Raw genomic sequence first — 27,476 nt, 5'->3', positions numbered from 1 at the left:
TTGTGATGGGTAACATTTTCAACTTAAAGTCTTAGTTCCTTTTTCCAGAAAATGCATTCACCAATGTCCATTTCTGGATTTTCTCAACAGTGTTATCCTAGGATACAACTGGTCGTTCCAGGAACACTGATTTATTGTTTTAAGGCAGCCTGTGAAGAGTCTGTGCTCCTCCAGTAAATCTTTTGGAGGACATCAACTTAATTTCTTCTAGTGGGCTGGCAGATGAAGGGAGGTAAATTTTCAAGCCTTTTAGTCTGAGGAATACTCTTTGTTTCATTATTGAAGTTGGAGTGATGGGTAATGCTGAAATCATGTATTTGTCCGTGTTAAATGAAAGCTGGCTGATCACTCCCTACTCCTGAAGAGGAAGCAGGGGCCATGCTTTCTTAACTTCAAGAGCGGATGTATGCTGAATCTCAAATGGCTAGACTAATAAACACAAAAAGCCCTTGGATATAGAAATAGCAAGCATTTTATTCTGAAGTTTTCCTAGCAGAAATAAATTTAGTCTCGTAACTACATTTTTATTAAAAATTTCAAGAGAGAAAAACACCTTATCTTCACCAAGTCTGTATTCCTGGTGCTTGATGCTCCCAATGGTGAGATTTATCATTAAAAGGTGATTTTAAAGTTGTTTATACCAGCAATATCCTGCTGTATTCTGTAATATTACTTTGCTTTTTACTTACCATCTCCCATCCACAGATCTCAGCGTGTGTAGGAAAGTACTCAACATTGGCCTTGTATAGCTGATGCATTGTCCACAGAGGTCAGTCCTGACTCCTGCGTACAGACAGTGGAGGTGGAGGAGGCTGTTCAGTGCTAAGGCATGTCTTAAAAGAATGGAAAAAAGAATCCTGTCTTGTTGGAGGCTGAAGGATCGAGAGGGTGCCTGGTACAAAGGTGTGAAGTCCCTCTCACTTGGAGGGGACTGTGGAGCGAGGGTGTCACCACCATTACCCATCCGTTATCTTCACGGTATCGCTCCATCGTCCCGGAAAAGTGCTTGGGCAGTAGTGTTTGCAAGGTATTAGTTAAAATATTATTGTTTTTCTTTTTCATTAGATATTGGGTATTGTGATATTGCTGTTGTGAGATGTTAGGAACCTATGTTCATACCACCACAATCGCATCAGCCAAAACTTAGGGTCACAAGTCAGGTACGTGGCATGGGAATGCCAGTGCATTGCTCAGGGGAGCGTAAGGGGGCTGCAGCCATCACATCGCTGCCTGCCCTGGGAGCCGGGGCTCTGCCGCACTCTCAGCACTAGCACGGGGCATGGAGACAGGGTGGAGGCCCCTTGCCTTGGAGAGGGACAGCAGGAGGCTGTTTCTTTGGCTTGGTCCACGTGGCAGCAGCTGGACGCTGAGCTCCGATGTCCAGGCGGTGCCGGTGTTGTTCAAACTGGAGAGCGTGCAGGATGATGATAAAGGTATGCGATTTTCTCCTTACACCGAAGAGGCTGCAGCGATTCCACGTGAGATGCGTGGGAGGATGGGGGGGAATCAACATTTGCCAAATAACAAGGGATAAAATCTGGTGGAATAACAAAGTTTCTGTCAAAATTTGAGAACAACGACAAGTAAAAAATGAGTACCTGTACTCCAAAGAAATTGCTGGGGGGGGAGAGAGGGAGGAGAGGAAAAAGGATACCACAGCGTCGTGTTGCACATCGAGTCAGTTCACCTGGATCAAGAAGCGTGCTCCCGGAGGCCCCATAGGTGTCTGTGAATAATGTCTCTAAATATTCTGCTTATTAGATTGCTCTTTTGTGCATGTATGATGGGAATTTTCCAAAAGCACCTGGCCACAGAGGCGTGCAGGTTGGGCAGCCGCTCAGCGGGACGTGCGTCGGTAAAGCAGTGGGCGAGTGCTGTGCTGGCAGGCAAGTTTTTCTTCTCCCTAAGCCCTGAATAAAAAAGTGAACTTGTTTGTGGGGCACAAGCTGTAAGAAGGTGTCTGCAAAGCGTTACGTAAACTGTCTTTGCTTATGGCGTAGTTGGTCTCTGTTCATTTTGGTGCATGTCAGAATACGTTCATTCCTGTAGGACGATGTGACTTCACCCACTTTGAGGTGTAAGACGGCGAATGGGGCTGGCTCCAGCTGTCTGAGGGATGCGTTTTGCTGAGCGAAAATGGAACAAAACCAGCTTTAAGGGCGGTGGTTCTCTTATGTTTCACTGGAGGAGTTCTTAAAAATGTAAATTCCAGTTTTCCTGATGGCTGTTTGAGCCAGGGTGGCAGTGGCAGGGCTGCACGCGTGCGTCAGTGGCTGCGAGCAGGGGTGCGCCTGCAGGAGCTCGCGGGGCTTTTTCATTCTGCTCTTCTGCCATTAGCCAACAAAGCAAAACGAGTGGGAGGTCTGCGAAGCCAGATCGGTGTTGATGAGGGAAAGCACAGTTCCCATTGCAAAGATATAAAAATACACTTTAATAAGGCAGGGAAAGGCAGAGCAGGAAGGTGTGACTAGATGCTGAAGCCATAAATACTTGAGCTGGTGGAGGCAAGGCACGCATCTCTCGGGGTGCCGGGAGGAGAAGCAGCGCGTCCCCTCCCTGTCTTCATGCCTGCCCCTGGCATCAGCCCCGACTCCTCCCATCCTGAATCAAGGAGATGTGCTTCAGTCAAGCAGAATTCGGGCTCAGGATAGCAGCAGCTCGATGAAATGTATTGTCTCTGGGGTTGCGAGAGACCAGGCTGATAATGTAAACTCATCCTCTGACCTGGGGTGTTGTAAATCTGAGAGCTTGGCACGAAGTGCAGCTGCATGTGGCTGTGTGGATCGCAGCATCGCCTCCCCGGGCATCCCCATTACGAAACGGGCAGCTCCTGTGAGCACAGGTTTTCATCTCAGTATGTCTGGCTGAGATTGGGAGCAGCTACTTGTGGGATGCGGATGTCCTTGGCCTTGGAGGGTTGCTAGAAGAATTGCCTGATGTTTCTGAAGAGGCAGTAGCCGTGCGGTGACGATCTTGCTGGCGCGTGGCTCGGCGTGCCGTTTGTCTCCTCTCCGAGGTACCCTCGGTGCTGCTTAGCATTCAGTGCGCCGTGTGGAGACCTGGGTCTTGTTTAATCAGTTTGGTTCTGATTGCTTCCGTGTATCCGTGGGTCGCATCTTGAATTCAGCGTTTTGCATTACAAATCTGCTCTCTAGAGATGGGCAGGATATATAGCTCCATCTGCCACGCTTAGTTTTAGCCCTTTTTCACGGAGCCCTCTTACCAGGTGAAAAGCACAGCCCACCAAGATTCCTGCTAATTGTTGGTGCGTAATTAAGAAGATGAGTGCTGACTGGATCCTATCTGCAAAGTAGTGTGAGGGCTGTGGATAGAAGGGAGGCATTTACCCGGCCTGCCAGTGCAGGCCCCCTGCTCGCTCAGTCTTTGCAGTGAGCTGGGTGAGAAGAGTCGGGTTATTCTCCTTGCGTGCTGGCTCCTAAATGCCAGAGGAGATGCGGGGAGGTAGATCTCTCACCGGAGTATCATTTGTTCTCTTTTGTTTCGTGACATTTGGATGACAGCGTTTTTGAAATGGCCATTTCTGCTATTACTATTATGAGAAAGAGGTTAGTCTGAAATCAGTATTTGAAAGTGCTGGTAAATACAGTGTTTATGCACCATCAGCAGATAGATGACCATTTTGATTTCTTATCTCATTGTTCTTCTGCTAGAGCTTGAACCTCTGTTGTCACAGGGTTATAAGAGATAACCCTGGTATTTGTAGGCTTTTCTTAAGGTGGGAAAACTAGAATTCAAATGTTCTGCAGCCTTTTTCCAGCATGGCATTATAAATGGTCATACCTAAAACGTTTAGTGGAATTGAAAGAAACCAAGGAATAAATTTGTCCAGAAAACTTTTGCAAGGTAAATTTTTGTCTGTTTTTGTGGAAGTCTAGTAACTGGAGTAAGCTGATGATGTTTATGAGATAGTGGTATTTACTCTTTCCCATTTCATAGCTTTTAAAAATCTGTTCTCACAAAATAGTGTCAAGGAGGCGGATGAGTGCTATTGCTGATTTTAGAATTGGGGAGTAAAAGGTGCTAAAGTGGAGTCACTCTGCGAGGCCACCGGAGTCCTTGTGTTGGGAGGCAGGAGTGGAGTTGTGGACCTGCCCTGCTGCTGACAACACAGCCCTCTTCTGCTCTGCTGCTTCCAGTGTAAAAGCAAAGCACAATGGTGGTGGTGGAGCTGTTCAAAAGAAAATTACAACAGATTGATGGTGAAATACATACATGGTATCATTTTTACGTAAATATGTGGACATAAATATAAAATGCACAAATAATGCATAAATATGATGTATATACGGCATGCATAAAAGTCTTTTGGAAAGAAAACTCTTAGCAGGTCTACCCCAAAGTCAAGTAAAACCAGTGAGATCTACTTGCTAAGTGAAAAAAATCTGGAGAGGCAGAGCAGCTGAGGCTGGCGGTGGTTGCACAGTGCAGGGAGGAAGATGTCCAACAAGGCCTCCAACTTTGGCCCGTCCCTACCTTCAGGGAACCTTTTCTTGGAGTTTTTCACCTGCGATGCTGTCTGTTCGATGCATGCACAAAATCTGGTCATGCGGGCTGGGAAGGCGCCAGAGAAGCCTGAACTGTATTGTGCATGCAGCGGGTAGGCTTGTATCATCCCCCATCAAGTATGCGTTTTCTTTTGTGTACGTGATGGCTTGGACAGCTGAATCTAAAAGCTGTTCTTGAAAACAATAGATTGAGAGATTAAAGTTTTGAACAAGGGCTCTGGCAGGTAGCTCTGAAATATGACTGTAGTTTAAAACTGTTCTGAAACAGCTGTAATGACAGTAACATCATCTATTGCTGTCAGAGAGAAACACAATTTCTTCCTCTGTGGGGAGAAGGAAGTAGCTGGTTAATGGCTAGAGACTTACCTCTCGAGATCTACCTTTTAGATGATGTGCTAAGAAAAGAGGGTATGGCTTTCTTACCATATAGATATATTTATATATTTTGTGAGCTTTATTTATGTTAGTTGCTTTCCTGGCGGGGTTAATGAGGTGGTGACTGGCAGCCAAGTAAATTTAACGTATTCATAGGTAATGGTATTAGAAATGAAGTCTGAAAAGGCTGGCTGGCTGGCAGCCAGTCTGGGGTCCTCGTTTCTCACTGTTCAGCTGGGAGATAAGCTGCGAAGAGGAGCATCTGTGAAAGATGGAAGACGAGAGAAAAATGTTTAAAGTTGTAGCTCGGTATTTACCTCCCAAACGCCACCAGAAGTGCTGACACCCATTTGGATGTTCATCAGAGAAGGTGCTGCCTGCAGAGGTTGTCGCAGCACGGGCAGCTGCAGGTATCGGCGCTGCACTTGCCTGGCTCGATGGAAGCTGGTCTCTGTCCTGACCCTGTATTTCTGCTAATCCTAAAAATTGTTCTCAATGCTTTTCAGCAAAAAAAAAAATAGATCTATCATAAAATTGGATATGGATTGCTATATGAAGGCCTGATTGGGGGGAAAAAATAGTCAAGATGAATTTCGTTAGTGTTCGTACTCATAAAAGTTCATTTTGGGGACTGTAAAGGATGAGAAACACACTTGCAGGTTTATGGTGTTTCATGAAAAAGGTGCCTGCCTCTCTGTTTCTGGAAAGCCTGATGTTAAAGTGTGTGGTTTTTAAATTATTATCGAGGCTACATTGCCACCCCCCTCCTTTCTGAGGTGATGTTTTGTGTTTCTAATGTATGTTTTCATTTTGATTCATTCTAGTTTCGCAGCTATGGCCTTAAGTAATCATTGCAAATAAAGCAAATCTGTTTTGGTTACATCAACAAGGCATTTAATGTCCACACAACTGCTAATCATTCTTCAATTTGTGCAATTAGAATAAAGCTCAGGTCATAAGCGGGAGAAATATGAGAGAGTCTGAAGCTGCCGTGTTGTTGTCTGCTCTTGGCTTGTGCGCTACAGAGGTGATTTTTGTCTGCTCCTGAGCCGGGGTGTATTTACCTCGGCTTAATTAAGCTCCAGCCCTCTCGGTGCTTCTCCTCGCAGCGCAGCCGGCGGTCTCGATTCGTTGCTTGGTCTGGAAGAAGATACAGCCGTGGCATAAAGGACCGGCGTTTTGTTTCTTGCCGGTACGTACTCATCGCTGCTAAGTGCTCCCATTGATTACAGCCGTGCGCACACAGCTGAAAACAACGCGGTTGGTGGTTTCGAGGAATGCTCACTCTACTGCTTAGGAAGCCCTCGCCGTGCTGCTTGAGGACTTTATTTTGAAGCAGAAGTGGAAATGTCAGGCAAACATGTGCAGGCGTTGCAGCGCGGGCTGGCTGGAGGGGCTACCTGCTGGCTCCCACCCGCTGGCCGTGGCCCGAAGTGGGGCGAGGGGGGCACCGGCTGTGCTGTGCCTGCGTTTTATCCCTGACTTTTAAATGGCAGGTGAACAGCTTCAGCTAATGTTCCCTTAATAATTAATTGGTGTGTACAGGCACATCTTGCAGCCATTTTCGTTTTATATGGTATGATAGACTTTTGATTAATTACCCTGGCTTGTAGAGTTGTAATAGATTAGTGTCTTACCTAAGGGGAGGAAAGGCTGTACTTTTCTTGTCATTGACCAAATACTAATGGATCCGTTAGGTGATGCAGTCGGCTGTGGTGCGTGCTTCCTTGCTAACACGGCTCCTCCACCACGCAGCACGAAAAGCGCCTGCCTGTTTTGAATGCGTGTTTCTCCCACCTTATTTTGGGCAGGGGCTGGACACTGCTGTAGGCACTGCTGGAACAGGAACGAATTAGTCTTGCAGAGAGGTACAATGAACCTCAAAAAGTTAGGCACCTTCTTGCTGAACCATCTTGGCTACTTAGCGTTGTGCTGAATTGAGATTGCAGGTGACGTCCTTTCAGCTGTCTTGAAACACACTTGAACACTGGGAAGTGTGTGAGGAAAGATAGCAAAGGGGGGAGAAATGCAGCCATAGGCAGTGACGGATGGCACCCCCGGGGCTAGACTTCCTGCCAGTCAAATTGCCCGTGTCAGCTTTATGAGTATGCTCATTGCCTGGATTACGGCAAGGGCAGGGCATGCTGTAACAAGGCCTGGTGCTGTAACAAGGTCTGGGACCGTCCCAAACGCTGCAGCAAGACCTTTAATGCTGCAGCTGTTTAATCTGAATAACAGGTATATGTTTTTATTGAATTTGGTAGGAAAATGAACAGTGATAGGGTGGCCTGTAAGGCACTCTTTTGATACAGTTTTATGTATAACAATGGCTTTTCTCCTTTTTTGTGTGAATGGGCCAGAGTATAGATGGCGCTTTTTGAAGTAATGTTGAGCAGGGACTGTTTGTATCTTCCTTTTGTTATGCCATCCATCTCCTCTCGGTATTATTTATCCGAGACAACTTTGGCGCTGCTTGGCATCCATTAATCTATAGCGTAGTGTAGAACCTGGCCTGACATACTTGCGTCCTCTGAAAATACAGCAGAGCTGGAAGAAGGCCTAAAACTTCACTTTAAATTGGTTCTTTGATTGTTTTGTGAACGGTGCCTTGCACAAGCAGCCAGAGAGAGCCTGATCCATGTGCTGTGTCGGTGATGGTTGGGGTGCACCACTACGAAAGCGCTCTGCAGTGGCGTGAAGAGTTTGGGGGCAGGAGGAGGAGGAGGGGAGCTGAAAAGTAATGCTGAAAAAAAAAAAGTCCCAGTTGTCCCTGCTATAAAATGCTTGGGGGCCTTTTGGCTGAAGGCAGCGAGCAAAGAACAGGCCTGCCCGGTGGTCAGCGGCTGTTTAGCAGTGAAATACTGCGTGACGGTTGGTCGTGCACTCCCTGCTTCCTCTCGGCTGTTGAATGGGTGAAGGAAGGGACCCCACCGCATCTGTGAGCAAGCCTGCTGGCCTCCAGGAGATCTCCCTGGCTGTGACACCACTTCAGAGAGGGAATTTTTTGAAATAAAGCAGCTAACGGGCACGGAGACATCAATAACTTCACCAGCAGCATGCGAGCTTGTCCACACTCTGATGTCAACCACATAAAGCCTTGGTATTCCCAGTTCTGCAGGAGGTGGTATTTATAGAAGCAAATGCATTAGAAGAGCCTTGTGTCCAGGAACACTTTTCGCAAGGGCTGTATCACGCACCCGAAGTGCTGATAGCAGTCGCACCATGCTGGCGTGGGCCTGCTTCTGGTCACCGTCGCTCTCGCTGTTCTTAGCCTGCGCGAGTTGAGATGAAAGGGTTCGCTTTCTGATGCTTTCTCTGCGAGTTAATAAAGTTAAGGGGCGTTTTTGTTTCTCTCTGCCCCCCATTATCGATTGCTGAGCGTGGAGTGGCTCGGAAGACTTTATATAGCTCAGGATTCAAAGCCACTTGAATAAACTTGGGGTTTAATAAACAAAAGAGTGATGAGATGGTTTGCTGTTGTTCTCTGCACATCCGCCTAAGGCTTTCAGCTGTCCAGGAAAATGACATACTGCATCAAACAAAAGCAGTTATTGGTGGCAGGGTTTTTTTAATATTTCATTTCAAGAAAGTTGCTACTAAGGTTTTTTTCTAGCTTCTGATATACTCAAGTGCCACAAAAACAGCTTAAAGGGTCTGTGATGGTAATCAGGAATTTACAAACTCCTCCTCTCCGTGTTAATACTAACTGGAAATGTTTTAAAGGTAACATTTAATATTATTTCGGCACTCTCCCGTAGAAGGATTTTGACCTTTTCATTGTCCCCACGAGCCTGGGATGCTAATGGAGGAAATTGCACATGAGACATGTGGAATGTCTGAGGTAATTTACCATATTCTGCAGGCCCTTTCTTGTGGACAAAAATACCTAAAACTTGGACTTCTTCAACGTGTAGAGGAGCTCAAATTACACTAGTTAAACATGTTGTGTGACTTAACTCTCAGCTTGCTAACATGTTAGAGATTTCTTGCTCTGATAGCTTAGGAGGATATGGGTATGTGCATTTACAAACTCGGAGGGGTTAAGAAGGCTTGTAGTTAATCCAAAATACAAAAATGCTGCAGCAGCAGAATTGCTTCAAGCTCTTTTAAAAGTCCTTTCAAGTTAAGATGACATTGCTTTTGGTTTAGTATAATGAATTCAGTAAAGCAAGAAGGCACTAGCTGTTCTACTTGTTCCCACTCTCCTGTGAGGAAAGAGGGGCTTATAGGATTCTCGTTCGGCTGAAGTAAGTTTGGCTTGCGTGTAGGGGGATAAATCCAAGTAGAATGATTTCAAAAATAAAGGGCCAAGCATCCGTAGTTTTCTGTTGCCAGTAACTTGCTAGAAACTCTTGTACCGTTGATGGAAAAGGGTTTGGTGATGGTGGCATTTCCCAGGGCAGTTGGCTTGTTCAAAAAGAATCGACTTTTGCAGGTTCATACAGCTGTCTGTTAGTGGTTGGTCTTCATGGCAGTCGCTACCTGTGAGTCTGCTGTGCCAGTACCTTTGGTTGTCCTTCCCTACGTATCCTTGCTGCAGGCGGGATTGATCATTTTCCTGTGCACAGACAAGAAGGGAAGAAAGCGAGCCCTGCCGGCTCCTCTGGTCGCCCCGGCACTGCTCAGTGGCTAATGCTCTCCAGGAGGTTGCCTGCTTGGCACTTGTAGGGGCAGACAGCCGTGCTTGCTGGCCTCCTGAGATGCTGCCTCCTCCAGGTGTTTTGTGGAGGAAGGGTTCGAGCTTGCAGCTGCTCGGCACGTAAGGCCAAGGCAGGGCTTAGCACAGTGGGGCTGCGTGTGGCACTGCTGGGGAAGGGCGCAAGAGCAGCGTGCAGTGAGCCTTGGTCAGCTTCTGGTGAGGAAAAGGAGTTGCAGCACATCCCGCAGCCTTGCCCTGTGACCAAGCGGTATGGATTGCAGTGTTTGCTGGCAGAGAGGGGTGCAGAGGGATGTCATCTGTTGTGTGAGGTGCTGACTCTCTGTTTCAGCCCCTGCAGCGTTCTTCTGTTCCTTTTGCTCAGGAAGGATCTCACTTTTCCAGAGGTGACCGGTTAGGTTCAGCTGGCTGTCTGAGTCTTGCTGGTTTTTGACAAACACCATCAGGGAGGATACATGCTGTTTTTAAACTTATTTTGCGTTTGTAGAAAACGTATCAGACAGTGCTGACTTCCTTGGGAGGCCCAGGTCGCGGGCACAGGACGCTCTAGTCTGAGCAAAGCCGGGCTGGCTGGACCGCCAAGTCTTCTAAAGCTGTTCTCAACTGAAATCGGGTGTTTATTGCAGTGCCCCTCTGTGCCGTGAAGGATGGGCGAGGAGAGGGGAGGGACAGGTGCCTGTAACTCACCCTCAGCTGCGGAGCAAGCCCAGGATGTTTCTGCACCGCTGGGACCCATCTGGTGTGAGGCTTCTGCAGGCGGGCAGGAGTGCGACGGGAGCTGTGGTGCCTCGAGCAGCCCTGCGCCGTGCTCTCGGCGTGGCGCAGAGGTTAGTCCGTCGGAAACCCTGTCCTCAAGCTCGGAGGGCAAGAGTAAGCGTTGTTACGAACAGCAGTGCTTCCTGGGGAACTGCTAGTCAAACTCCTTCATGTGCTCTTTTTAAAAGGGCTGTAAACAAATTGTCTCTCATAAACCACCTGCATGCATAAAGCACATCTTCTATTGCCAGCATCTCCCAGAGCTGGATTGCTGATTTAGCCCTGACAGTGCCCTGGGTACTTCGTTCTTCCATTTAAAAAGCTGATCATTGATACTTTTCCAAATGTTTCTGTGTATTTAATGTTAGTGTAAGATATCACTGCGCTGCTCCTGCAGGCAGAGAGGATACCAGCTGCATCAGGCAAGTTCCTAGGCTGCTGCCGCCGCCTCCTGCAGTAGGGATTGGCCTGTGTTCTTCCAGTTGTGTTTCCTGGTATTTTGGAGAGTCATTTACGCTGAAAGACAGGAAGAAACAGAAGACAGATGCACGAGTCTGTCACAAAGCCCTTTTCAGAAGACTTCTGAGAAAATTACTTTGTACGCTGCATATTACCTATATTTATTTCTTCCTCACTTTTCAACTCAAAGAGCTTTACTTTTAAAATAATAAAATGTAAAAATAAAATTTAAGCCTGACCTGTCACCAGTGGGTAATGAATTCTAAAGCAAAGTCTCTGGGCATTGGACTTCTGCCAGCTGATCCCTACAATGCTGTTGGCGTGGTAGGTTTCTGCTATAGCTACTTTTAAAACTGTCAGTGGATGCTCACCAGGCAGAAGAACTTAATTTGGTAGCCAAGGAGTGAGGAAGCAGGATTCTTCCAAGAAATTTCTGGGACAGCATCCAAGTCAGTGGGAAATGTCCTGGGATTTCTGACCTGAGATCTGTGGCGCTCTCTGCAGCCCAGCCTTCCTCCTGCTTCTAGGCGTTGGGGGAATTTGAAATATTCCCCATGCCAAGACGAACTAATTTTTTCAGACAATAGGTGCGCTGGCTTCTGCATGGAGGAGAGACTCCTTCATTGCTCCGTCCTCAACCCATCCCGTTTTGGGGTCTCTGCTTCCTGCTGGGTGTTTGCTCCCACCAGGTCTGCCCTTACCTTCCCCTGCAGCAAAGTAGTGTTGGCACATGTCACTCCCAATGATGCTGTGACAGGAGCAGAGCTGTCTGTTTCTGGACCAGGGGCTTGCGGTACTGCAGGATCTGTACTTGATATTCTCTGTGCTTTCTGAATTGTGATGCTCTGGTGCAGAAAGAGGGGAGGGAGTGAGTCCCAAAGGTATGCTGGCCTCCCAGTAGGGTGCACAGGAGCAGCTCCGTTTGCAGGACTGTCCTGACCTTGTTTATTTTGGACTTAGGCACCATAAAATAGCTTGTTAATTGCTGCTCATTTAGAATTATAATTAGGTGTTACCAGATGAGTTCTGTAATATTACAATTAAAATGTTATAAAAAAAAAAATGTGGTTTTTAATATTTCATAAATTGGTTAAAATTTAATTCAAAGTATACCGATTGCAAGCTCTTTGCGTATGCGCGTAATTATTAAAAGCCACAAGGATAAAAGCAAAGATCTCTCGTACGGCGTCCCTTGCATCATATTGCTGGGGAAGGTTTTTGTGACGCAGAATCCATGCTCCGGCCGAAGGTCGACAAGGAAGGCGGCGAGCTCCAGCGCCAGGTCCCCTCCGTAAGGAGGGGATGCCAGGGCTCTGCTGGCTGGGCTGGGACAGAAAGAAGGGGGTCTTCGGGAGCAAGATGCACCTGAAACCATTTGGGTCTGATTATTGGCTCTTGTAAGGATAGGGTGCCTTGCATTGAGGAAAGCTCTTAAGCTAGTGGGCAGCTGATGCCTTGGGCCTCAGAAAATCTATTCTGTTTTGGATGATGTTATTACTGGATCATAACCACCTTAGTTAATGCAGTGCAAAGTGCTGTGCGAGTGTGAGGGCAGGCTGGCAATTCAAGTTGATTCAAAACATTTCGAGGATGTCTTTGTCCTGCCTTCCAGTAGCCAGACTAAAACACAGACCTGGCGCAGGAACTGTATTACGTGCTCCAGCTAATTCGGTAAAACCGCCCCTATGGTCATGCCTGGCTCAGGTCCAGCGTAACTAATGGACTGGGCAGTGTACACAGAGCCGTGGTCTCCGAGCAGATGAACCTTCAGAGGGAACATCATCAGAACCACTTTGATGCATTAGTCTGCAGGTAAGAAAAGGCCTGGACATCTGGCGACACCACGAATCCCAAAGTAAATGCCGAAAACTTGGAGCACGCTCCTCGAACGTCGCTAAGGGCCTCAGAGCCCTCGCCTGCTGGCAGCTGAGGAGCTGCTCTGTGCCGCTGTTAATTCGGTGTGTTTGGATGTGATGAGCAAGGTGCTGCCTCTCGTGCCGTCAGCCCCCTCAGCCGTGTGCGGGAGCTGCTTCCTTCCCTTGGAGTCCTGCTTAACCAGGTCCTGCTTAACCTTTCCTTTGTTTTTCATCAAGCTAGGTAACATCGTTCCCCTTTAAGATCTGTTCTGTTTTTGCCTTCGGGATTTTATGTCCTGGCAACTAACAAAATTAAAATAGCTTTCCTCATAAGTACTGTAAAACGTACATTGAATCAGATTTCAGGGGCTCCAAGCATGCACTTCAGTATGAATGGATTGAGAAAACAAGTAGCAGTAATTTTCTTTCCTTAGGTTTTACGGAATGGCTTTCCAAGAAGCTGCACATTATGTATATCTTCTTTCCGAAGGTCGTGTACAGACCGGGGCCTGGAAGGAAAGAGTGGATAATTTCAAAAGTAAAGCCGTGAAGTTCCTGCAGGCGGCATATGGGTTGCCTTACCTTTGCAAAGGTCTTTCCATCTGCTGTTGGCAGAAGTCTCCATTACAAAAGGGCAGGCTTTTGGAGGTACATCTTTTTTTTTTCCAGGTTGTTTTTTTTATTAGAATTCAGGTTTATCTCAGACTGTTTGCATGGGACCACTCCCCTGGTGAAGAGTATAAAGGGGAACTGGAAGATCTAATTGGGATACAGAGGAAATGCTCTCAAAATTTGGGGAAGATGAAACTTTCAAAATGAGATTACTTAAAAACAACAACAACAAAAAAAAACCATGACCAAAAACAAAAAACCAAACCTCCAACAAAAAAAAACAACCACACACACACACAAAAAAAAAAAACACAAAAAAACCCACAACCTTCTGGAAGCAGAGGTGTTTTGGTTTGTTTCTTTCTTTCTTTCTTTTGGATACCCAAGTTAAGGTTGAAGTGTAAAAGTGTGGATTTGCTGCAGTGTTGATGCAGCTGTTGCTCAGGTCCCTGTAGCCATTAAGGAACTTGGAAGTCTGTTGCCATGATCTGCCAAACAAAGATGACTTGTAACATGTATTAATTGATTTGCTTCCATCACACTCTTTACAACACACAGTGGCAAATCTGAGTGATGCAGAATCTGATGTGGAGATATTCTGTGTGCATTACTGTGCAGAATGGGATTCAAGAAATCTGAATTTTAATTTCCAGCTCAAACTGGTGCTGAAGGAGAGAAATTGTACTTTCGGACTGAGTCAGAGTTAAGACCCACTTCTAACCATTAATTCAGGATTTCTTAATTTACAGACCTTCAGTTTCTTCATCTTAAACATTATATTACACCTAGGACTAGATTTTTATTTACATCCCTTAAGCATGGCTTGAGCATTATGTAGTATATGCTACCTCAGAGGGTGTTTTCTTTTGCCAGAGCAAAGCAAGGGGGCCTGGGTGGCGGGGGAAGAATAATCATAAATTTAGCATCTTACTGTAATAAGCTTGATTGCATCTCTGTTTCTTTATAGGTTACAAAAACAGCTTTCATTTTTCATACAGAACACAATTGCATGAAACTTGGGCTTTCATAGTTGCTGCTTATTAGTTGCAAAGGGAATTTCTGGGTGCCGTCTTCCATGGTAACACACAGATGCCTCCAGAGCCAGAGGACTGCAGGATGCTGGGGGCGTTCTGCACAGAGAGAATTCAGTTTAATAAATCTAATAAGCCCATTTACCCTACTGGGCTATGTTAACTACCTGCATATAAACTGAGCATATATAACGTTTGGGCAAAGGTTAGAGAAGCAGTTTCTTGGAAAGACTAGCTCTAGAGCACACCAAAGCAGCAGCTATTCTTATTTTAGCCTTCAGTAATACACACAATAATGGGGTTCAAGCAGTATCTGTGGTGGAGACAGTAATAGCAACTAAGATATAATTAACTTCAAAACCCTTTAGGAGAGAATAACTCCAAAATCTAGCGTTGGAAATGTTCATAGTTTTACAAGATGAGAATTACAGAAAGTTTAATTGGGTATATAAAGCCTCCAGTAGGGCATAGGTTGTCTACTGAGTGATGGCATTGGGAAGACACACACCTGCCCTGTGGCAGCCCGCTGCTCTCTCCTGCGCTGTCCTAGGAGCTGCTGGACGAGGCTGCAGCTGGAATTTGGGGCTGGCTGGATGTGGGTCTGGTCTGATGCAGCAGTGCTGGCGGTAGCCACGGCTAGCGAGGCTGCTTTGCGGGAGCTTGGTGGACCTGTGGAGGAGGATTGTCGTCTCCGTTAGCAGGATCAGAGCAGTAGGGCCTTTCTGCATTGCCACATACGGCAGTGGCTGAGGGGTGGAGGTTTCAGCGCCAGCACACGCACACTTCCCACAGCCTGGCTTGAGATAGCCCTGGACACAGGTAGTCACTTGGCATTATCTAACCACCCATGCGTTTGTCAAGCTGCTGTTAATCCGAGTCAGCGAGGTTAGTTGTGTGGGGGATCCTTGTGTACATCTTCCTGAGCGACCGTGACCGGTGCACGCAGTGTATGAGTACTCAGTGGGCTCGGAGGGGCCAAGCAGAGGATCAAAATGTGAGAGTGACGCTGAACTCCAGAAAGAACTTTAAAGAAAGTGAACAAGTTACTCAAAGCATCCCTGAAATTAAAATGGGAGAAGGTAAGAGCAGAGAAGAAGTGGAGAAAATAGTGCAATGGTTCCTTGATGTGGTTTGAAAGCAATAATGGAGCATTAGAAAGCAAGCTGGAAAAAGCAGTTAAATTAGCAAGGCTGGGAATAGTTCACACTAGCTCGATGGCAGGTTTGAGGAGCTGTTTGAGCTGGAACACTTCAAAATTTGGAAATTCAACCCCCACGTATTGGTAGTAGAGAGTATAAAGCATAACGAGCATAAAAGGAAAACTGAAAGATCCAAGGTGCGCTTTGAAGAACTACAACATCTATACATAGAAGATAAATTATTTAGCCAAATCAGTGTCCATTGTCTTGTGTGAAAATTGGGCTTACCAGATGATGGGAGGTTAAAGACAGCAATTAAGGAAGAAAAGGTACTGCTAAAAAGGGAGTTCTGTGCATCAATTTTTAACTGCTAAAAATGTAATGGAGGACTTAGTACAAGTACCATGCCCAGTCTTTCTAAATATAAAAGATAAGCAAATTTCAGAAATTGAGGTCTTGGCAAAAGCAGTTTTGGAATAAGCTATTAATCTGAAAGTATTAACTGAGCATACCCAGGTAGTGTGCTACATTATATAAAAACGTAACTGAATTTACAGCAAATGTAAGGGATTTTTCATTAAAAAGAGCCACTCTTTCAGCTACAAGTTCTTTATATACCTTCTGTGGTTGAAGCAAAAATTGAGGAAATAAAATACATGAAAGCTCATGTGCTCCTAAGGTCTGACTTTCATGGATTCTGCAAATGAAAACTGTTCTTGTAGCTGCTTGAAATGTAAATTCCTGAGAAGCGAAGAGAGAATGGGCTACAGTTTGTTCACAGTCCAGAAGGGCCCTGAAAAATTTCTACACTGAGGCCTCAAAAGAGGCTGAGTAGATGTGTGGATGGAGTAAAAGCATTGTTACAAATAAGAAAATGATTTTGTTTGAATTAGGATTGATTTAGAGTTTAGTTTGGTCTGAAGACAGCAGGCACCATGCAAATGCTCGAAGGACAGCTTATCCCTCATCTGAGCCATCGCTTGCGTTCTTGCTGGTTTGGGTAGAGCAGTGTTGGTGCTCCCAGGACCTTCTGTCCGATCAGCATTGCCTGTTCCTGGCAGTCTGAGAGACGTGGAGCTGGTGGGCTCAGCGTTGCAGGAATGCATCAGAGCCACAGCTGTCCAGCAAACAGCGATCAACTGCAGTGTCTTGCAAGCAGCAGGCCCAGAAGGGCAGTGGTTCTCAGCTCTCTTCTCTTTAGTTTAAAACCTTGTTTGTACGTCCTGGGTGTGCGAAACTGGATGCCAAGGAGCTGGGGTTTAGAGGAGAGGACTTGGTACCTTGTGATTTTAACCATTGTGCTGTTTTCCATTGTGCTGAACATAAGCCTGTAATTATGTGGTCATTTGTATTAAGCGTACGTTGTTGTCGTGTGTGTAGTCTTTTGTAGAGCAAATGCAGGAATTCTCGCTTTGGGGGAGTGGCTGATACAGGAGTACATTCCTCCACCTTAGTGGATTTGGCGATAGCTAAGGAATAGCTGATTTTTTGTTTATAATTTCTGCAGGATTTCCACTGCTCTGGATCTTTGGTCCGTGCCTCTGGTTGTGCAGTTGGGTCTGTTCCATGAACACAGTAAGGGCTCTGCTGAAAGGGTGATATGCGTGCAGCAGTTACCTGCTTTTAAGGAGACTTTACAGCAGGCATTAGGAACCTCTGCACTTGGGTAGGGTGATCTACAGCGATCTGTATTTAGTGCTCAGCGTGAGTGATGGCTGGGCTCCTGAGACTCAAGGCTGATCTATCTTTTAAGCGGACGTTTTGACTTATCGCTCCAGTTCTTTAACAGGGCCCTTCATAATCCTTGTTTCAGTGGAAAAAACAACACAACCTTTTAATCTAGGATTGTCTGCAGGCAGTGACACCTTCAGAAATTAATAACTTCAGAAGCAAATGTGGCTAATGAGGCGGCCAGGAGTGTCCAAGCTGTGCGTGAATCCTGGCGTCGTCCTTCCCTCTGCTGCTCTCGGGGGGGTCAGGTTTGTGTTTGTGTGTTCAGCATCGCAGAGGTCTGCAGCTGGGCCAGCTCGTTGCTAAGTCTTCACACTTTCTTTAATACTTTGCCAAGATAAGGAAGGAGAACCTTTCAAAGTATTACTGAGTTGTTTATTGCTGTTGGGTGTATTCCCCCCCACTGATCTGTCAGTGCTCAGGATATTTTTTCCCGCGTTGTGGGGTATTTTGTGTGTGTGGTTTTTTGTTTGTTTTGGTTTGTGTTTTTTCCATCCCATTTTTAATTTCCATTGAAACAAATGATGAAAGATTTTCCTGCTGGGGTTTATTCTCTCTCCTATTTTTTTTCTTTGGAGAGTTTACTGAGAATATTCAACATACACTTTCTTTTGCTCTGTCTCATTCCATTACTCACAGTTGTATGCCCGTGGCTAATTATACTCCTCCACTCCTTTCTTGGTGTTTGTATCCTTCATGTACTTACAGATGGTTATCAAATCCCCATCTTGCTTAGCCAGTCTGTCTAGCGCTTGTGACTTGACAGAGATTTTTATCCTTCCCAGTTCTCGGATTGCTTTGCTCATCCCTTCTCTCCAGATGGTTTGAGAGCCTGTGGCCTGATGCTCCAGGCCTGCCCTCACCTGGGTCCTGGAGGTGCGATACCTTTGCTCGTGCAGTGGTTGCTTTAACTTTTGGCCGTTTTGCTGTATTGCAAGTTCATACGAAGTTCTTCCCCAAACCTATGTTAGTGTTGCCATCTTCCATATATCTCCCCACTGTATTTCTCTAATACTTTCCCTGCATGTGGGAGTTTGGAGTGAAATGAGACTCATTTTGTCTTTTTTGGCCATATTGCTGTACTCCCTAAGTCTCTTTATATTATATTTCTTGCAGAAAAGCACAAAGAAATCTATGCTAAAGGAATACTAATGTAGTGAAGTGAAACATTCAGAAGTCATTAACTCGTGTGTAACTGCGCTTCTACAACTTCTAATGTGTGCAATATGATCTTGAATTATACGGTGTCTCATGGCTTTCCTCCTCCTCATTCAGAGCACAGCTGAGATGTTAGATACAGAATGAAGCAGCTGAGCTGTAGCCAATTATTGTGCTCATTTTTAATGGAATAAATAGCTGTCTCTGTGTGGCACGTGGCCCCTCCTTGCTCGGTCAGGCCCTGATTAGCCTCCTTTGGGTGACAGCTCGGAATAGTGCGGTGATCGGGTCCCTCTGAAGCACGGATTGCCCTTCAGGGTATTTGTGTAAAACACAGAGTTGCAGCTAGGTGTCCAGAAAGACAACTAGATTTGGCTTTTATTTTGTGCCTGTGGTGCAGTTGGGAGAAGCTGATACAGTTTTAGCCCTTCCTTCACTAGCACCTGGCTGGCATCCAGTTGGTATCTTCTGACGTTTCATCCTTGGGCTCAAGCTGAGAACGCTTAAGAAGTTCCCAACTTGAAAAGCAAATGCAATTGATTCCTGCTCCTTTATGAGAAGATGTTTCTCTGTCTCCAGGTCAGACAAGGTCGTTGCTTATGCGCTGGGCTTACCTTCCTGTCCTGTGAGTTTCTGGAGACTCTTACATGTCTCCAGCAAATGCAGTGTCAGTAGTCAGACACGAAATGGAACCTGGCAGTCCCCTGGATGTGCAGGGATTCCTGCAGGAAACGTTTTTTGGGCTGACTCGTTAGATACTTAGGGTTGCAAAGTAGCTTAAAATAAAAAGCCATTTTAATACAATGTTTTCGTCCCTCTTTTGGAGCAGGCTTGCTTGCTTTGGGGATGCTTTTCTTCACCATGCCATTCACGGCTAGTGACCCACGTGACACTTGCTTCAGTTCAGTTTATTTTCCAGGAGAGTTCATAGAGGACACGAGCTATTCAGCGCTGGTTTGAAACTCCTCTCGACTCTTTAAAGTTGACTGCTTTTTCTAATCTCTTTGCAGTCTCCTATGGGACGTGCTCATTGCCAGAATTTCCTAGTACCATATGAGCTGTTGGTATTCTTGGCTCTGTTTTAAATGAGTCCAGCTTTTTCTGCTTGTCTGAAAGAATCAAACCATATAGGCTTCAAAAATGTTCTCAGGACCTCCTCTTTTCCATCCACCTGCCCCACAGCAAAATCAGCTATATTTAAATCAGATTTTTTTTTTTGTTGTTTTGCTTTCCAGCTTTCTAGTTTTCTGCCAGACTAGCACTTGGTAGTGCTAACTTTGAGTTGGGAGCAGAGGATGGAGTTTAGCTTGCTAAACTCAGATGTTTTTACAAAACCATCTGGAATGCTTAGCTGCAGCCTCCTTTTGGGTTGCATGGTCTAGGGCTTACAATATTGCCAGGACCAGCTGCAGAAGTAGCAGTGAGAATGTACGTGTATTTTTTGAAAGATCTTTTTCTACAGTGTCTGGGCTCGGATGCAATATTAGTTGTGGGATGCTAGTCAAAGCAGTGAGATTAAAGGAGGCCTTCAAAGGAAGAGACTTGAGGTCGCCTGGTGCACAGGAGATAATTCCAGATGCAGAGGAGAGCAGCTTGAAGGGCGTGAGGTTGTCAGGGCAAAAGAAATGGAGTCTTAAGAACATTGGCTGATTGTTTGCTATTGGACTTTATTCTGCTGAAGCAATACTGATCCTGTATCGTCTGTTTAGCTGATTACCAAAACCGACCAACATTACTTGGTTTATAGCTATTTTCCTTCTCACGCTGCCTTTCTGCCCCAGGGGAGGGAAACCTACAGCTTTGTTCGAGGTGACTGTTCAGAGCTGTCAGAGCACCGCCGGCCTTCTCAGGGTTAATTGGGCTTCAGCTCGCGCCCCGTCACCTTGCTTTGAGCGTGGGGCCGTCCTGCTGGGGGAGAGCACCTCGCTGCTGAACCACTTGGAGAGACATTTTTTCATATTTTCAATTTCAAAAGAGAATGACAGCTACTCAGATTTATAAAATTTTAAAACATTCCAATTTAAAGGGCTTTAAATATTGTATGTAGACAACTTTTCCATAGACAGAGCAGCCGTGGAAAGAGGAAATGGAGAAGATTGTTCCCGTTAAGGGCCAAAGGTGCTGCATTCACTTTGGAGGGATAGAGCAGCAGTCTTGCATAGGGAAATCTGGCTTTTCCACCAGATGGTAAATTATTGTAGCAACTAAACAGTTGCAAAAAGATGAAGTCTATAAAGCATCTGGTAAAGTAACTGCCAATTGATCAGCTTTGCTTGATGCACGTTGTATGTATCTCATGGGCTTGAGAGGAAAGTTATGAATCTGTCAAGCTGGAGATGGGAGTGAACTTGATGTTGTTTGCTGAAAGACGACAGAAATCAAGAGACCTATTCTTCAGCTGAGGTTTTTGTGTTCCCGAGAGTTGCTCCTGAATGAGGGCTGTGGAGGTGCCATTCACATGACTTCTGAGCAATCTGCACTCGAGATACACCATTAGATCAGGCACTTTTGTTGTTAATGGAAGTGAATGAAAGAGGAAAAGCTCTCTGAAAGCTATCCATCCCCAATCTGGTCCCATACATACCTAAGATGTTTCCAGCACCACCTGTAAAACTCGTTCGCTGTCCTAACCTGAGAGAGTGTGACACACATCGTTAGTTTTGACACAATAATTTCAACCCTCAGTGTTTTTTTTCCCCAGGAACAGTAACCTCTTAAGATTCTGGCTGCTGTTGGGTGTTCCCAGATGTAATGCTGCTCAAAGTGTGCTTCAGCGGGTTTCCTTCTCCAAACTGTACAAATTAGCACCGCACATAGAGAATGTAGAGAGATAATCTTCTCTCTTAGTCCGGGCACTTCTTCCCATTCCCCTGCGTGCCGTATCTGGAGAGCTGGCTGACACTGGGCAAACTGCTCGGGGACTGAACCGAATTTCCTGTTGGAAATAGAGCTGATGTAGTTACAGAGACACAGCTCTCTCTCTCTGCAGCCTAAGACATATTAATGGTGCTTTTAGTAATTCTTTGGCAAGGGACAAAGGAGAATATGGAGGCTGGAGACGAACAGAGAACCCAGTGTGGCTGATCCGAAGAGCCTCTTCTTCGGTATTCAAAGTCTTGCTGCTGAGCTCACTTGGATTTATTTTTTTCATTGAGATAATAAAAGCAGGATAAGATGATCAGTATTCTCCCTGCATCTAGGTTAGAACTAGGTTATTTTGTAAAGTATTTTCAGATGTCTTGGCTGTAGAAGACATTGCATAAATAAAGATTTCTTTGTATTGTGTGATATTATAACGTGTGAAAAGATTTACTGTGCAAATACAGTAACAGAATGGAGAAGAATCATGATCTGCTGTTTGTTAGTATGGTGCAATGTAAATATTTGCCTAGGTAGATTCTCTTGAGATTTCGTGTGGATTTCCCTGAACACTGTCATTGCTGGCTTTCTTTGAATGCTATGCTTCTGTCAGAAGTAAACATGTTCGTAATATGTGATACTTGCCTCCATCAAAAGTTCTGTGGTTCTCAGGGAAAATAAAAAAAAAATCATCCTCTTCCAAAAAAAAAAAAAGAGGAAAATATGCAAATATCTTTGTTAGAGCAATCTTAAATATACTTCTGAAATCTCAGCTAATGCAAAGAGAGTGGTGGGTCATGCTATGTACAGTTTGTGCACGCATGGACATACGCTTGAAATAGGTTTCAAGGTGAAATATTTCAGGGTGAGATTTTTCACTATTGTTGCTCTGTTGGTAACTTCTGATAACTCTTGCAGCTTAGCAAAGGAGAAACTCACTGACTTTTGAATGACTCTTGAGCTTGCGTTGAGATGCCAACACTGAGTGAGCCACTGTCCCTGTTAAATGTTGTCGCTTTGAGTGAATGGGGCTTGCTGGCTCCTTTAAAATCTGTCTTAACTGGCAAACCTTGGATTCTTATCCTCGAGGTAAATTGAGTATATTCTCATGAAAAGATAAAGGACACAGATACACAGAAATTGCATTCTTCTTAAATACCTGTCTTTCTGGTTGGGTTTCACGGAATGTCCTGTGTTTCTATATCCAGGCAGATGTACAAGTTGAGCCAATTGCAAAGATTATTGGCTTGGTTTTGGAGAAGGGGCGTTTGGTCCTTTTAAGTCAGTCCTCTCCCTTCTAGGGAGGACAAAGTTTAGCTCTTTGCTTTGGGTAAACCGTCTCTTCAAAGGCATATTTCTCAATTACTTTCTCCTGGCATCCCCAGTAGCCCTGTGAACTGAGAGATGACTCAGTTCAGCTCCTGTTTGGACCCATCTGAGATGCAGATACAGCTGCTGCTGCAAAAGGATGCTCTGGTACATCAGCCTAGCTGAATGGGCCCAGCTAAGTTTAATGTAGTTGACTGCAAACCACCCTACGTATGCAATCAAGCACTTCTCTCTTGGGCAGATGAATGAAGAAGAGTTACATGAGCTTAAGATGCTGTTTCTTGTAACATGCACCTTCAGAACTATTTGTACAAACATGGATAATAACAACAACTAAAGGATTTTTTTTAATAGGCCATAATAGAGCCTGGACCTGAAGACAGACTGGAAGATGGTGATGCTTTTGTGGCTCATGACCCTTAAACAAACAACTTACTGGACTGTGGGGTACCATTGTCCTGCTATGCTGCTCAAGCAGGAAAGATAGTTAAATTTCACTTAACAGCTCTATTAGTATATTTATTGTGACCTTACAATTTAGTTTGGAATATCAGTGGTTAATCTGTGCGTCATATTTAATCACTTTCCTTTTTTTCCTCTCTTGTTTTGCAGGAGTAAGTCTGTGTCTGTAACACTGGATGTGCTGACCACTTGCCTCAGACTGAAGAGGACTTGCTCTACTTTGGAATATGGTGCCTAACTTCTGCGTCTCAGTACTCACAGTGCCAGCAGTCATCCTGTGCTGCTTGATGCTGCCTTTAGCAGGAGCTGACAGTAAGTAACGCTCATTATTGGAAGGCCTGAATGCATTGCAAATTTTCTTTCAACAAATACTGAGTCTTCTGGGTGCGTACTGGAAAGACTGAGGAATAAGGAACAACCCTCCTAATTTCTTATTTTCCAATATGTGCAATGCAGGTAGATTGTGTGTGAAAGGGCACAAGTAGAACTAAAAAGGCTGACAGCGTTTATTCAAGTGCTGGATGAGCTTTTGTAATAGCTGCAAGATAAAAACCTGACAATTGGATTTCTAATATGTACAGAAGAGTAAAGAAAGTTGGGGGATGAAGGAAGAGAGAAGTATTGGGGTTGCAGTAATCCCCATTACTTTTTGTTCTTTTACCAGCTCTTAATTTGTACGATACTGAGACATCTCTCCTAAGTCAGTGGGTGACTGAGAGGTGCTGGGAAAGGATGCAGATTTTTACCTTCTGGAGTAGCTCTCCTACACCTGTATTTTGGTAGAATTGGAGTCAAACGTTTCTTGTGGTGATGCTTTAAGTTGCTGTGCCCATGCCTGGGACTCTGAGAGCCTTAACAGAGCTGCTCTCACAGGCTTGGATTTGCTCTGTCCAGAGCAAGGAGAAAGTTGTGCATAAAAGGCTGCTGTGGGCAGACAAGAGGAGAAAGCTGGCTAATGGTGGACTACTGAAAATAACTCAGTAGGATTTGCCCATCCTGATGGACAGCCCATCATTAGCTGCTGTGGTGCTTTGGTTAATTCTGCCCATGTCTGCACGTTGAGTGCTTCTGTGCATTAACATACAATGGTTTTGGAGGATTCATTTTTTTCAGAGTGCCAAATGTTCACACATTCATTGCAGGCTCTGTGGCAGCTGTGAATACTCAGTGCCTTTGAAAGCATCCAGGGCCCAAGGGATGCTTCAGTTGGAGCCGGGAGGTGACCATGATGCACCTCCTGAGCTGCCACCAACCATCTGCTTCTCCCTCAGGCTTTTCTTTGTCACCAGGCTTATAATTAAGATGTGATTTCATGAAAGTTGAAGAAGGTCTCCATGCCAGTAGGAGCATGGCTGAACGTAAAAACAGCAATGGACTGGGGTTCTTCAACGTCCTTGACTAAAAGGGAAGGAGTAAATTTAGAGAAATTGGAGAAAAAATTGAAGATTGATGTGAAGAAAGATACAAATTCACTATTTTTGCCACCACCAAGGGTGGTTTGTACAGGCAGCAGATTACTGTGTAATCTGTGTAAGTCTGAGATGCCTAATTAAACTGGGGGCAGCAGCTGTCTCCTCCTTCAGCTTTCTCCCCTGGCTGCTGATGCTGCTGGAAGACATTTATTCAGATTATTTTATGTCTACACATTGTAGCCCATTTTGGAGTCTGGCACAGAAAATTATGTGTTTAATGTTCTGGAGTGTGAAAAAATTCTCCAAGGTTCATAATCTTTATCCTGGCCCCTGCAAAGAATAAAAACATCATTCCGTCAGCTATGCACAAGCTGGTGGAGTTTGAGGTGTCCTAGGATGGTTCTTGGCCTAAGGATAATCTGCAGTAGAACGGTTTGCCAGTTTTGTGGAATACTTTCAATGTGCTTGAATTGAAGAAAACTGGCTCTGTTTCACAGGCCCAGATCCAAATATTGGTGTCTCAGATGTGCAACACTTCTGTCTCGAGAAGCAAACATATCAGTATGTATGCTTTTTTCTCTAGCGCAGACCAGCTCTGAATTACTTGTACCTAATCTGCAAGGCAAATCTGGAGGCCAGTGACCTTTTAACCATTGCAGTCACTGCAGGTTAACTGAGGGTTTCCTGGATGGCAAGTCTTGCTCTGTGTATTTTGGCAATTAATAGCTTCTCTTGCCCCACTGACTCTTGCCACCGACTCTCTCAGTGTCTGGGAGTGTGTGAAGCACCTGCTCTGCATCTCTGTAAGGGGAGGAAAGAAAAATCATCCCCAAACCCTGCGTGTTTCATGTCCTGCCATCAGTGATGGAGGTGGGCAAAATACGGTAGTGAATATGGCACTGTGGAGAAATGAAGGGTGAGGGGGAGCTGTGGTAAAATCCTGCACACTGGAGCTTACTGCAAAAGCTAGAAAGAGAGGTTGAGAAAGAAGCACACCCATATGCACCTTCTTCATTTTTGTTGTCCCCATAGCATGTTGTTGGCCCCAGTCAAAGACAGTTTACTTGTCTGGATAGATCCCTGATGTGATATGGTTGTTCTTGGGATTTCGCTGTGATTCTGCCTCATCCCCATTGCGGCACTGCTAGGAAGCAGCAGAAAGATGGCTGGGCTCCCGATCTGCAAAGCACTTAGATTTCTCCTATTAAAAGTAATGTGATAATGGGAGCAGGGTTATCTCTGCGTCTGCATTCCTGGGGTCAGTCTGCAACATCCCTTTTGTAGGGGTGGCGAGGGCTGAGGGCAGGGAGCCGCCTCTGAGCGCAGTGTGCCGCGCTGCTCGGGTGCTTCCAGGCAGAACCTGGGCTTCCCTACCTTCCCGGCCTGGGCTTTGTCGCTGTTGTTGTCACAACACATTTCAGCCTTGCTGCTGGAGCTTCCTGACAATTAGGCAGCTGGCAGATAGCAAGACGTTAACGCCTGAGATGAAACAGATTGAATATGTATTGCGTAGCGGAATTAGCGCCGGGCGTGCGCTGCAACGCCTCTCCTGGAATGGAGTTCATGGGAGCTGAGAGTAATGTCGGCACTGAGGGATCGAAGGGGCACCCGAAGGTTAAACACACGGCACCGTGTCAGGAAAGAGGTGCTCTCTGGGTTCCTCCCCGCGAGCAGGACGGGACTGGTGGTCTCAGGGCCTCTCCGGTGAGGTGCCCGGAGGAGAAGGTGAGCAGGAAGGGGCACGTGTGCGTGAGCGGTCGATACAGAAGTGCTAATTTGGCAGAAAGCACTTTCAAATCCTCCCCTGCTTTTACAGACTGCAGTAAGAAATTATCAAATTTTCTCTGTGATCTGACTGTGTTTCTGTCAGGGTGACCCTAATTCCATTAGAGCAGCTCAGAGCTGATTCAGGATGACTGTTTTACACTTTCTGCCTCAGCTTGCTTGTGTTTTTTTTTATGCACTCTGTGCTTCCCTGTCTGTCAGCTTTTGACTGTGCATGGGAAAAATGGCTTTGCAGATTTCATTTAATGTTCAGTTCAATTGTCAGCTAAAAGATGCTCTTTTCAAGCCTTTGGAAATATGTCATTTACTCTAATAAAATAAATAAAGCAGCAACAACAACAAAAAAAATCCCCTCTCAAAATGCAGAGAAACTAGAAAAAAATCAATACTGTCATCAGAAATCATCAGCGATGTGTTTTGTTGTTGGTTTGTTTTCTTAAAATTAGGCTTTGTATTTGATGTACTGGGTAAGGCTTCCATTAGCCCAAGGAGGAGACCAAGCGTCCCATCCAAAGTCTTTCTAACTAAAATCTATCTCGGTGTGTCTTGCACGGAATTTCAAAGGGCTTAAGGAAGAAAACCACTTCAAAAGTGACCTTGTAGAAGGAAAGAGCTAAGGCAGCACTTAGGCCAACTAGGTGTGAAGTGAGACGTGGTAAACAAACAATTTGTACCTTCTGATTTCTAAAGATGGAGCGAGCCTGGCTTTTCTTTGGGAGGATGGCAGGAGCTTGCAGCAGTGAGCTGATGTCTGTAAAGACAGGTCCCTGGCCTCTCACCACCTCCTGTGAGCAAGGACTCTAAATCTAAAGCATCTCAAAGCTGCCCAGCTGCCCTGCCCTTGGAAGGGATAGTCCCTTTCTATCAGATAGGTGTGTGTGTCATACAGATTCTTTCCATTAACCATGTTTCTTGGAAGCTAATTGGGTTAAGGAGACACATTAAAAAAAAAAAAAGGAAGATGAGGTAGTGATATTTGTGAAGGCTGAGAAGTGGAAGGGTACTGAATGCCCTTCCTAGACACGTGATTCCAGGTGAGCTCTGTTTTGCCAGGGATTTTGCACTGCACTGTGAAGTGCTGTTGGGAGGTGTTGGGTGGAAGAGCACCGGAGCTCTCGCTGTTGCTCTCAGCTCCCCTTGTGCCCTGTCTCTGTGTCTGCTGTTGCTCTTCTGTGCTCCTGGGACCCAGGCCCAGCGTAGCAGGGCATTGATACCCCAATTCAGCTCTGCCCCCTTTGCTTCACAGCCTGGGTGATGGCGCAGTGACAGACCAGCTCCAAGGACAGCTGGCCTGGGCCACCCCCTGGGACAGGCTTGCCGTGGTGCTCT

General features: G+C 45.5%; 1 protein-coding gene across 8 annotated transcripts in view; it reads left to right on the top strand.

Annotated features, from left to right (window-relative positions):
* PTPRF (protein tyrosine phosphatase receptor type F) overlaps nucleotides 1–27,476 on the top strand; it is a 371,326-nt gene that overhangs the window by 109,844 nt on the left and 234,006 nt on the right. For all 8 annotated transcript variants that reach the window (XM_080603450.1, XM_080603448.1, XM_080603454.1 and 5 more), the window contains one exon: nucleotides 23,101–23,262. In XM_080603450.1, coding sequence (XP_080459576.1) covers nucleotides 23,178–23,262 — 85 coding nt within the window. In that variant the 5' untranslated portion in view covers nucleotides 23,101–23,177. The remainder of the gene's footprint in view (nucleotides 1–23,100; nucleotides 23,263–27,476) is intronic.

The sequence above is a fragment of the Anser brachyrhynchus genome (genome assembly GCF_964034855.1).
Source record: "Anser brachyrhynchus genome assembly, chromosome: 8".
In the NCBI taxonomy this organism is placed as follows: Eukaryota; Metazoa; Chordata; class Aves; order Anseriformes; family Anatidae; genus Anser; species Anser brachyrhynchus.
Note: the sequence above shows the minus strand (reverse complement) of the source record. Positions and strands in the feature narration are given on the sequence as shown.